The sequence below is a fragment of the Mandrillus leucophaeus genome, unplaced genomic scaffold (assembly GCF_000951045.1).
Source record: "Mandrillus leucophaeus isolate KB7577 unplaced genomic scaffold, Mleu.le_1.0 Scaffold2, whole genome shotgun sequence".
NCBI lineage: Eukaryota > Metazoa > Chordata > Mammalia > Primates > Cercopithecidae > Mandrillus > Mandrillus leucophaeus.
Window position 1 is genome coordinate 12,754,307 of NW_012102031.1, and position 9,360 is coordinate 12,763,666.

Below are 9,360 nucleotides of genomic sequence, written 5' to 3' on the forward strand. Positions count from 1 at the left end.
TTTTTGAGATGGAGTCTTGCTTTGTCACCCAGGCTGGAGTGCAGTGGCACGGTCTCAGCTCACTGCAACCTCTGCCTCCCGGGTTCTCACCATTTTCCTGCCTCAGCCTCCCAAGTAACTGGGACTATAGGTGTCCGCCACCATGCCCAGCTAATTTTTTTGTATTTTTAGTAGAGACAGGGTTTCACTATGTTGGCCAGGCTGGTCTGGAACTCCTGACCTAGTGATCCATCTGCCTTAGCCTCCCAAAGTGCTGGGATTACAGGCGTGAGCCACTGCACCTGGCTGGGAAATGTTTTTAAAGGAACACAGTCCTGGAGGAGGCGGGAAGGACACGGTGGGGTTCAAAAGAAGTGATTTTCCAGGCGAGGTCCCTGATTGTGGGTTAAATCTTCATGCCCGACCCTTTTGCCAGAGGTCATGGCAGGCCAAGCGTGGGGATATTTCCATTCCCAGCTAAAGATATCGGCTAATGTCCCACTGACTGGCCATGTGACAAAGTTACCAGGAAAAACATTTTCTGGCCTACCGGGCTCCCTCTTATCAGATCAAGAGACTCGAAGAGCCTAGAGTTGGGTTTCAGGGCTGAAAAGATGGGATCTACCCTGCCCTGCCACTGCAGAGCCTGTATATGGTTTGGGGCATGTGCCTACCCCACGAGGAGCCTCAGATCCCACCAGAGAAAAAAAGAGAGTTGGGCTACATGGTCTCACAGATCTGGTTCTGAGATTCTAGAATTTCCCCTTTTGATGTCAGCAACCAGGAACCTCAATCCTAAATACAAAACTAAATTATAGTAACTACTTAGAGTTTAGCTTTGTATTTTTTATATCTTTGCTCTCCCTCCCCATCACTACACACTCTCATAATGCTTGGCATATGGTAAGACAGTAAGTACTCAGTAAATAATGAATGAATGAATATGAATGAATGTTACATGGAGTTTGATTTTGCTGGTCTTATTATATATGCGAATTTTAATATCTTATTTGTTATTTTTAAGACACTAGTAGTGAAAACTATGATGTATATGTGATTTTTTTTTCTTTTTCTTTTTTTTTTTTTTGAGACGGAGTCTCGCTCTGTCGCCCAGGCTGGAGTGCAGTGGCCGGATCTCAGCTCACTGCAAGCTCCGCCTCCCGGGTTCACGCCATTCTCCTGTCTCAGCCTCCTGAGTAGCTGGGACAACAGGTGCCTGCCACCGCGCCTGGCTAATTTTGCCTAGGTTGAAGTGTAGTGGTATGATCACAGCTCACAGCAGCCTAGATATTCCAAGCTCCAGTGATCTTCCCACCTCAGCCTCATAAATAGCTGGGAATACAGGTGTGCACCACCTAGCTAAATTTTATTTTTATTTTTATTTTTTCCCTGAGACACAGTCTTGCTCATGTCACCCAGGTTGGATTGCACTGGCACGATACTGGCTCACTGCAACCTCTGCCTCCCAGGTTCAAGTGATTCTTGTGCCTCAGCCTCCCAAGCAACCGGGATTACAGGCATGCACCACCACGCCCGGCTAATTTTTGTATTTTTAGTAGAGATGGGTTTCACCATGTTGGCCAGGCTGTTCGCAAACTCCTGGCCTCATGTGATCAGCTCCTTCCAAAGTGCTGGGATTACAGGCGTGAGCCACCATGCCCGGCCTTTTTTTGATTTTTTTTTTTTAGAGATGTCTCACTGTCTTGCCCAGGCCAGTCTTGAACTCCTGAGCTCAAGCGATCCTTCTACCTCAGCCTCCCAAAGTGTTGAGATTACAGGTGTGAGCCACTGTGCCAGCCTATAAGTGAATTTTAAGATAAATTGCTCTAAACCTTTCTCAGAAGACAGGAGTTAGAGATTAGTAGAAAAGGCATGGGCTCTAAGGCTGGGTGTGGTGGCTCACACCTTGTAATCTCAGCTCTTTGGGAGCCAAGGTGGGCGGATCACCTGAGGTCAGGAGTTCGAGACCAGCCTGGCCAACATGGCAAAAACCCATCTTTACTAAATACAAAAATTAGCCAGGCGTGGTGGCAGGCACCTGTAATCCCAGTTACTCAGGAGGCTGAGGCAGGAGAATCACTTGAACCCAGGAGGTAGAGGTTGCAGTGAGCCAAGACCACACCACTGTACTCCAGCCTGGGCGACAGAGTGAGGCTCCATTTAAAAAAAAAAATAGGGCGCCGGGCGCAGTGGCTCATGTCTGTAATCATAACACTTTGGGAGGCTGAGGTGGATCACCTGAGGTCAGGAGTTCAAGACCAGCCTGGCCAATTTGGTGACACCTTGTCTCTACTACAATACAAAAATCAGCTGGGCATGACGACAGGTGCCTGTAATCCCAGCTACTTGGGAGGCTGAGACGGGAGAATCGCTTAGACCCAGGAGATGGTGGTTGCAGTGTGCTGAGATTGTGCCACTGCACTCCAACCTGGGGTGGCTGAGCAAGACTCCATCTCAAAAAAAAAAAAAAGTTGGCTGGGCACGGTAGCTCACGCCTGTAATCCCAGCACTTTGGGAGGCCGAGGTGGGTGGATCACGAGATCAGGAGTTCAAGACCAGCCTGGCCAACATGGCGAAACCCTGTCTCTACTAAAAATACAAAAATTGGCTGGGCGTGGTGGTGGGTGATGTAATCCCAGCTACTCGGGAGGCTGAGGCAGGAGAATCACTTGAACCCGGGAGGTGGAGCTTGCAGTGAGCCAAGATTGTGCCACTGTACTCCAGCCTGGGTGACAGAGCGAGACTCTGTCTCAAAAAAAAAAAAAAAATTAAAGAAAAGAAAAGGCATGGACTCTGAAACCAAACTCACTTGGATTCAAATCCTAACTGTTTCTCTTACTAGCTGTGTGACCCTGGGCAAGTGATGCCATGTGTCTGAGCCTCAGCTTCCTCATCTGAAAATGGAGATCGCAACCCCATTCCCACTCTGTTACAACAAATGGATGCTGCTGAGGGCAGGTACAAGGGGTTATACAAAGGGTAATGGTGAGGGGCAGTGGTGTGCCAAGTTGGGTCTGGGGATATTATGCAGGGAAGATGAGGCCAGAACTCACCTGCAGGAGGAACTGGGCAGCCACAGGCTTATGGTCGCTGACTGTGTATTCCATGTGGCTGCGGTAGCTGTGCTGCGTCACCTGGAGTCGGTGGCTCTTCCGTCCTGAGGGGCTGGGACCCCCACCTGGAGCCTTGACCTTCCACAGGATACGGTCTGTCCAAGCTGGCTTCCGTTTCTTGGCACTGCAGTGAGCAGGGGTACCCCAAGTTTCAGGGGCTGGGGATCAAGGCACAACCCTCCACCTTGCCTCCTGCCCCTCTTCCCAAAGTCTCCCTTTTTGAGAAGACCTCAACTCACTTCCCCATCCCTCCTCGGACTGAGCTCACCTGGTGTCGTATTTGTTGGTACCCACATCAAACTTGAAGGTGGGAGCGAAGTTGAGGGGCCCCTCCTGAAAGCCCTTCAGAATGGGCCAGGTGTTCTTGGCCATGTTGAGCTGTGGGGGGTCCAGGAGAGCAGATTGGACAACAGCTTGGGCTCTGCTGTGCCGAGGAGGGGTGGGGTAGGTGAGGACAGGGACCATAGCCTAAGGTACAGGCATGTCCTAGGACATGCTCTGGCAACCCGAAGGCTTCCAGGCGCACGCTCACGCCACCCTTGTTACCCTAGGGAGGCAGGGTCGGGTGGCTCATGGGCGGGGCTTAGCTCTGTGTGCTTCTGGGGACAAGGACCCCACCTGGTCCTTCTCCCAGAGCTGATGGAGCTGGTCACTGTCGATGGCAAACTTGACAAAGTGCAGGTCGTAGCTCTCAATGCGGAAGTTCAGGTCCCCGAACCAGAATACGAGGCTGTTTGGGGTGGGGGATGGGGAGAAGTGGGGGGCAGTGGGGGGTGTCAACGGGTCCATGGGGGATAAGGGCTCAGCCCAGATCTTTCCAGGCCCCATCCAACCCAAGGGGATGTAGTGAGTGGGTGATTAGTGCCAGAGCCTCCAGCCTGCCAAAGAGCAGAGGAAGATCGGGGGACCCGTCTACAGGAAATTAGGTTCTGACCTTCAGCAAGGCCCTGCCCCTCAGCAAAGCTCCACCCCATAGGCTCCGCCCCTCCCCAGCCAACTGTTCTCTGCTTTCATGTTCCTACAAGTAGTCTGGGTGGGCACTCACCCCTATAGGCCCCGCCTCTCTCCATAAGCCCCACCTAAGCTGGTACAAAAACCCCCAACGCTAGCCCCACCCAAGCTCCATTTGGCCCCACCCCAGCCCATACTCATGATCCAGGATGCCCTGTGCGCCCGGCCCTTGGAACTGCTGGAGGCTGAGGATGGTCTGGAAGTTGTCCTTGCGCTGCTCCGCCTTGTCCATATGTGCGGGCAAGTGGCAGTTCAGGAAGCAGAGCATGTGCCCGAAGGCTGCCAGGCGCACGCTCACGCCACCCTTGTTACCCTAGGGAGGCAGGGTCGGGTGGCTCATGGGCGGGGCTTAGGCCAGGAGGTGAGGCGGGGTGGGGGTTGGGGGGGTGTCAGAGAGGAGATGTGGGTGGAAGGTGGGTGGGTCCTAGGGAAATGAGGGACAACACTGGGATACTAGAGGAATAGGATGAGGTATTGGGCGGTTCATGGGGAGGGGTGGGCCGCAGGGTAAAGGGTGGAGGATGGGAAGGGGACCTTTCTGGTGTATGGGGCCAGGGGACTAATCCAAGGCCCCCTTCATGTCCCATCCCCTTCTGGGACAGCTCGAAGGCTCACCCAGTAGCCGCCCAGGCCAGTGCGCGTGCAGTCGGTCTGCACGTCTCGCAGGAAAGGCAGGTGGTAGTACTTGGCGAACAGCAGCAGGATGACACCCTGCATCCTCACCGAACTCACCTGCAGTGGGAGGCCACACGGCTGGGGGACAGAACACGACTCCCCCGCCCTCGCGCCCACCTTCAGGTCTGCTCCTCCACCCACCCATGTCACGGACCCGGCCACAGAGGCCCAGCGGGCCCCACAGTGAGCCAGGGTACAGCTGGAGCCAGGAATTCAGCAGGGTCTCTGCCGTCCAGGGGGTGAGGGGTGCGTTACCAGCACGAAGTTGAAGGGCGCCAGCGCATCCATGAACAGCTCACTCCACTGGTCCGTGAAGAGGGCGTCCTTGAGTCGCTTGTTGAGCATGGAGTTCACTTCCTGCAACCTGGAGGGATGGGGGCGGGGTGGCCATGGGATTAGAGAGGCGCCCTGGAAGCCCCTGCCATGGGTGGAGAGCCTGGAAGGCCCGAGGGGCTCAGGAGGGGGTCCGCATGCCCTGCTACCTCACCCTATGGCGATCATGTCTGCGCCACCGCTGTCGTCGCCACCGCCCAGGTGGAGGAGGGATGTGACGTCGTCTGGGGGCATGGCGGTGCCCACGTTCCATGTGACCACAGTGATCCTGCAGGCAGGGGCATATGAGGGTGTAGTCCTGGCACCACTCCCTCACCCTCAAGCTTCCTTTCACAGGACTCCCTGGGGAACTAAATGGAGGCAGGTGTGGGCCAAAGCCCTAAGAAGGACCCACAGGAGACCCCGCATCTTGTCCCCCTGCCACATTCTCCCTGGGGAGGTCAACTGAGAGGTGGCAAGTTCCTTAGGAGGGGATGCTGTCTTCTGAGAGTTTCAGAGACAGGGAGCCCAGCAAGCCCCTCCCCAAAGACTCTTCCTCAGAGAGGGAAGCTGAAGTAGAGCAGGCCATCCCCCCTGGAAGAATGGCTAACCTCAGAGCTAAGCCCAGCCACCTTTCTTGGGAGAGGGCTCTCTCACCGGAAGCCGGGGTCGCTCCTGCAGGTGGGCTGAGCTGACCAAGGGGAGGATGACAGGGCGGACGTAGAAGAGGAGGTGGTGACTGGGACTGGGGCTTCTTGGGCCTGAAGGTTGGGGCTCAGGCACCTGCCAGGCCCTGTATTCTGGGTGCCAAGCCTTGGGAGGGCCATGTCAGGGGCTGGGGGAACACAGGGAGAGCGGTTGGGGGAGCGGCTTGGGGAACGGCTGGGTGATCGGGGTGGCTTGGGCAGAGGTGGGGGCACAGTCTGGCCTGAGGGGGCCCCAGGCCGGAAGGTGGGAGACAGAAGTCCAGGGGAGCGGTTGCCAGGCTCTGGAGGACCCTGGCCTGCATCCAAGGGCAAGGTCTGGGGTGGCCGTGGCAAAACAGGATCCTCAGGGCTGCTGTGGAGGGCCTCAGGCCGGGCTCGGAAGGAGGGGGAGAGCCGAGGGTCTGGGGAGGTTTGGATGGAGGGTGGGGAGCCTGTAGGACCAGATGTCTGAGGTGGAGGCTGGAGATGCCCCTCAGAAGCCGGGAGAGGTCTAGGGGCTGGGGCATCCCTCTTTCTAGCTGGTGTCTGTCCCACAGAGGCTGGGACTGATGCCGTGGATGCTGGAGCCAGGGCCTGTTCCTGAGATGGAGACAGAACTGGACTGGGCACTGGGGAAGGGGTGGAGGGGAGTTCTGGGGGCTGCTCCTCAGAAGCCAGGGCCAGGCTCAGGCCAGAGGCTGCCAGTGTTGGCTTGGGTCCCACGGAGGCAGGTGGCTCCTGCTTCTGGTCTCTGGAGGTTGGGGCCAGACTGGGCCCCAGGGTGGCTGGGGGAGATCTTGGCCCCGCTGAGGGAGACATCCCCAGCTGCCCCAGGGACGTCGGAGCCAGAACTGAGCCTGTGGTCGCTGGGGGAGGCTTTGGTCCAGCTGGGGCAGACATCACCAGCTGGCCCACAGATGTTGGGTGGGCAGGAGCTGTTTTCTGCCCTCCAGGGGTACACAGTGGAGCCAGGATTGGTCGGGGAGATGCCAGAGCCAGCCTCGGTCCTTCTGAGGAAGCTGACATAGCTGCCCGTGGCCCTACAGGTGCCAGAGCCAACCTTGGTTCCGAGGGTCCTAGGGCTGCGTTCTTCTTTGCTGGGAGCTGAAAACTTGAGTCCACCTTGTGGAGGACAAGTCAAAGATTCAGAGTGACCCTAACAAGGGCATTGGGCCCTAACTTCCATATAGACCCTGGCAGATTTCATCTAACTAAGAAAGGCACATCTTTCCAAGGAAGTTCTTCCTACTATCTCACCTCAATCTATTCTGCTGCAGGTCAACTTCTGTCTTGGAGGAGATAGGACACAAAACCCTAACCCCTCCTTTAAGTCTGAAACCTCTTTCACAGACGGGGAAACTAAGACCCTGACTCAAATGAGGCAGAGTGTGAACCTGAACCTGATGACTTGCCTTGCCTTCCTGGCTGGTACCCACATCCTGCCCATTCTGGGCAGCTTTCCTGGGCAACCCTCCCACTGCAGTCCCTGAAGCTCCCCCAGCCACGGCTACTGACCTGACATTCCAGGTCTGGGCACACTGGGGGCAGCCTGTTTCTTTTCTTTTTCTATTGCCAAGATATAGACCTATGGGTGCAGCCTGTTAAATACCGCCCCCCCCCTTCCTTCATGATGCCCAGAAACCCTCAGTTCTCCACCAGCCCCTAAACATCCAAATCCCTTGGTTACAGCCCTCTCTGTTCTCTTACTCATTCCCAGAGCTCCACTCAGGAGCAAGAGCTGGGAGCTGAGACTGGCTGTGTAGATTCAAAGCCCAGCTCTGGGTGACCTTACGCAAGTACCTCTCTGCCCAGGGCCTCAGTTTCTCTGTTGTAAAATGAAGGGATGGGGTCTAGGGACCCTGGTCACATTATATTCTGGGGAATTTTCGTCTCACATTGTCTGCATTTATGAACCCAACATTTGCTAGAATTCCATCCAGCCCCGTGGAAGAGTCCATCTTCACCAAGTGTGAATCTAGCATTCAGAGCAAGTCCAGGATTCTAAGTTGATCCTGGTGTCACATCTCTCTGTGCCCAGGTTGTGCCCTCTTACATCCTCCACTTTCTCCCTGACCTGAAAGGACAGGCAAGCAGGTATCCTTTTTATGTCCGGCAGGTGGGAGGGGTGGGGAGTCACGGAGTCCCATAGCGACCTCTCCTCCTTCTCCATCTATTCTCTCTATGTCCCCTGTCTCCAGAAGACAGGATAAAGTGTCCTTTGCCAAGGAGGGCAGAAGAAGTTCTATACTTGCCCCAGGGTGGCCCTGGATAGGGTAACAGGGCCCAGGGAAGCCTTGCCTCTGGAGACGCAGTTCTGTCTCTGTCCCGTATCCTCCTCAGTTCAGAGTACCTAAAACTCCATCTCCGCCTCCCTTCTCAAACTCAGCTCTTTGAGGCTGCATTTTAGGCACCCTCCTTGGCTCCAAGTGTCACACTGTGTGCCGGCTTCCCCCCAACTATCACACCGCCTCCAGCACTAACAACTTAGCCATCCCAGATGTCACAGTTTCAGTCTTCAGTGACAAGCCCCCTCATTTTGCATCGGCTCAGAGAGGAAAAGCAACTTGCCCAAGGTCACACAGCAAAGCTGGAGCTCAGCTGGGTCCTCTGATACCCAGTCCAGGACTCTCCCAAGGGCTTCTGGTGATGGCTAACTTCATCTGTCTCCGGGCATCCTGTCACTGCCCCTCAGCCCCCAGGGTGCTCTCTTTACCTAGCCCCTGCTCACCGAGCACAGGAAAGTATCAGCCCCTCAGTCAGCACCAGGGTGCCTGCAGTGTATGTTGGGGGGGGTGTGGAACCAGGGATCAGGAAAGTGGGGGGGGACTGGGTCTCAGGGGTCTTACCTTGGAGGGTGCCCCAGTTTGGGCAACACCCTGGGGCATGGGCAGGGGACCCAGGCCTGCCCGGGTCCCTGGCCTCCTGCTGCCCCTGCTGCTCTGGCCCTCCATGTCTGCAGCCCCCAGCAGCCTGGGCTCCCTCGGGCTCCGGCTCCAGCTCTACCGCTCCCGGGAACCAGTGATGTCATCAGCCATTTCAACCTGCTGAGAATTTAAAGGCACAGGCTCCCACTTACAGCCTGGAAGAGGCCAGAGCAAGGTGGCTACCCCCTGGAAATCCTTCAAACTGGTTGCTGAGGCTGGAACAGCCATGGGGTGGGGAGGGGAGCGTGTACCCATCTGCCTGGCCCAGGTCCCAACTGGTAGCATGAAGGAGGCTGTCTGTCTACCCCCACCTTTCTGCTGTAGGCCTCGCCAGCCCTTTGCTCCAGGGAGGGGCATTAACACACCTGCGTTAAGGTAGGACAGGTGGTTCAGAGGTCAGCATCCTCTCCAGGGCCTCAGAGACAATTGAGTTCTTGCCCTGATCCTGTGACTTTCCTGAATCCCTGCCAGCTCAGAGCTTGCCCCGGCCCCCACCCTTGCCCCATTTTCAGGTCTTGGTGCCACCACCCCCCACCACTCCTACTGTCAGTCCCAGGCTCTAGCCTTCCCAACCCAGAACCAGACACTCAGGCTCCAGCCACTGCAGCCCTTTCCCACCTCAGGCCTCAGCACCAGCTCCTCCTCTTCTGCAGACACCTA

At 56.1% G+C, this 9,360-nt stretch overlaps 1 protein-coding gene across 5 annotated transcripts in view; it reads right to left on the minus strand.

The window, feature by feature from the left end:
* INPP5J (inositol polyphosphate-5-phosphatase J) overlaps positions 1 to 9,126 on the minus strand; it is a 12,314-nt gene extending 3,188 nt beyond the window's left edge. Inside the window, exons 1-10 of one of the 5 annotated variants that reach the window (XM_011979038.1) lie at positions 8,623 to 8,820; positions 6,837 to 6,898; positions 5,748 to 5,925; positions 5,266 to 5,379; positions 5,034 to 5,142; positions 4,719 to 4,835; positions 4,241 to 4,416; positions 3,711 to 3,822; positions 3,361 to 3,470; positions 3,033 to 3,216 (exon numbers count right to left, since the gene is read on the minus strand). In XM_011979038.1, the coding sequence (XP_011834428.1) occupies positions 3,033 to 3,216; positions 3,361 to 3,470; positions 3,711 to 3,822; positions 4,241 to 4,416; positions 4,719 to 4,835; positions 5,034 to 5,142; positions 5,266 to 5,379; positions 5,748 to 5,917 (1,092 nt within the window). In that variant the 5' untranslated portion in view covers positions 5,918 to 5,925; positions 6,837 to 6,898; positions 8,623 to 8,820. Of the gene's footprint in view, positions 1 to 3,032; positions 3,217 to 3,360; positions 3,471 to 3,710; positions 3,823 to 4,240; positions 4,417 to 4,718; positions 4,836 to 5,033; positions 5,143 to 5,265; positions 5,462 to 5,747; positions 6,899 to 7,838; positions 7,842 to 8,622 lie in introns of all 5 variants that reach the window. The other 4 variants (XM_011979036.1, XM_011979039.1, XM_011979037.1 and 1 more) reach the window with 4 other exon arrangements.
* Positions 9,127 to 9,360: the final 234 nt, after the last annotated feature.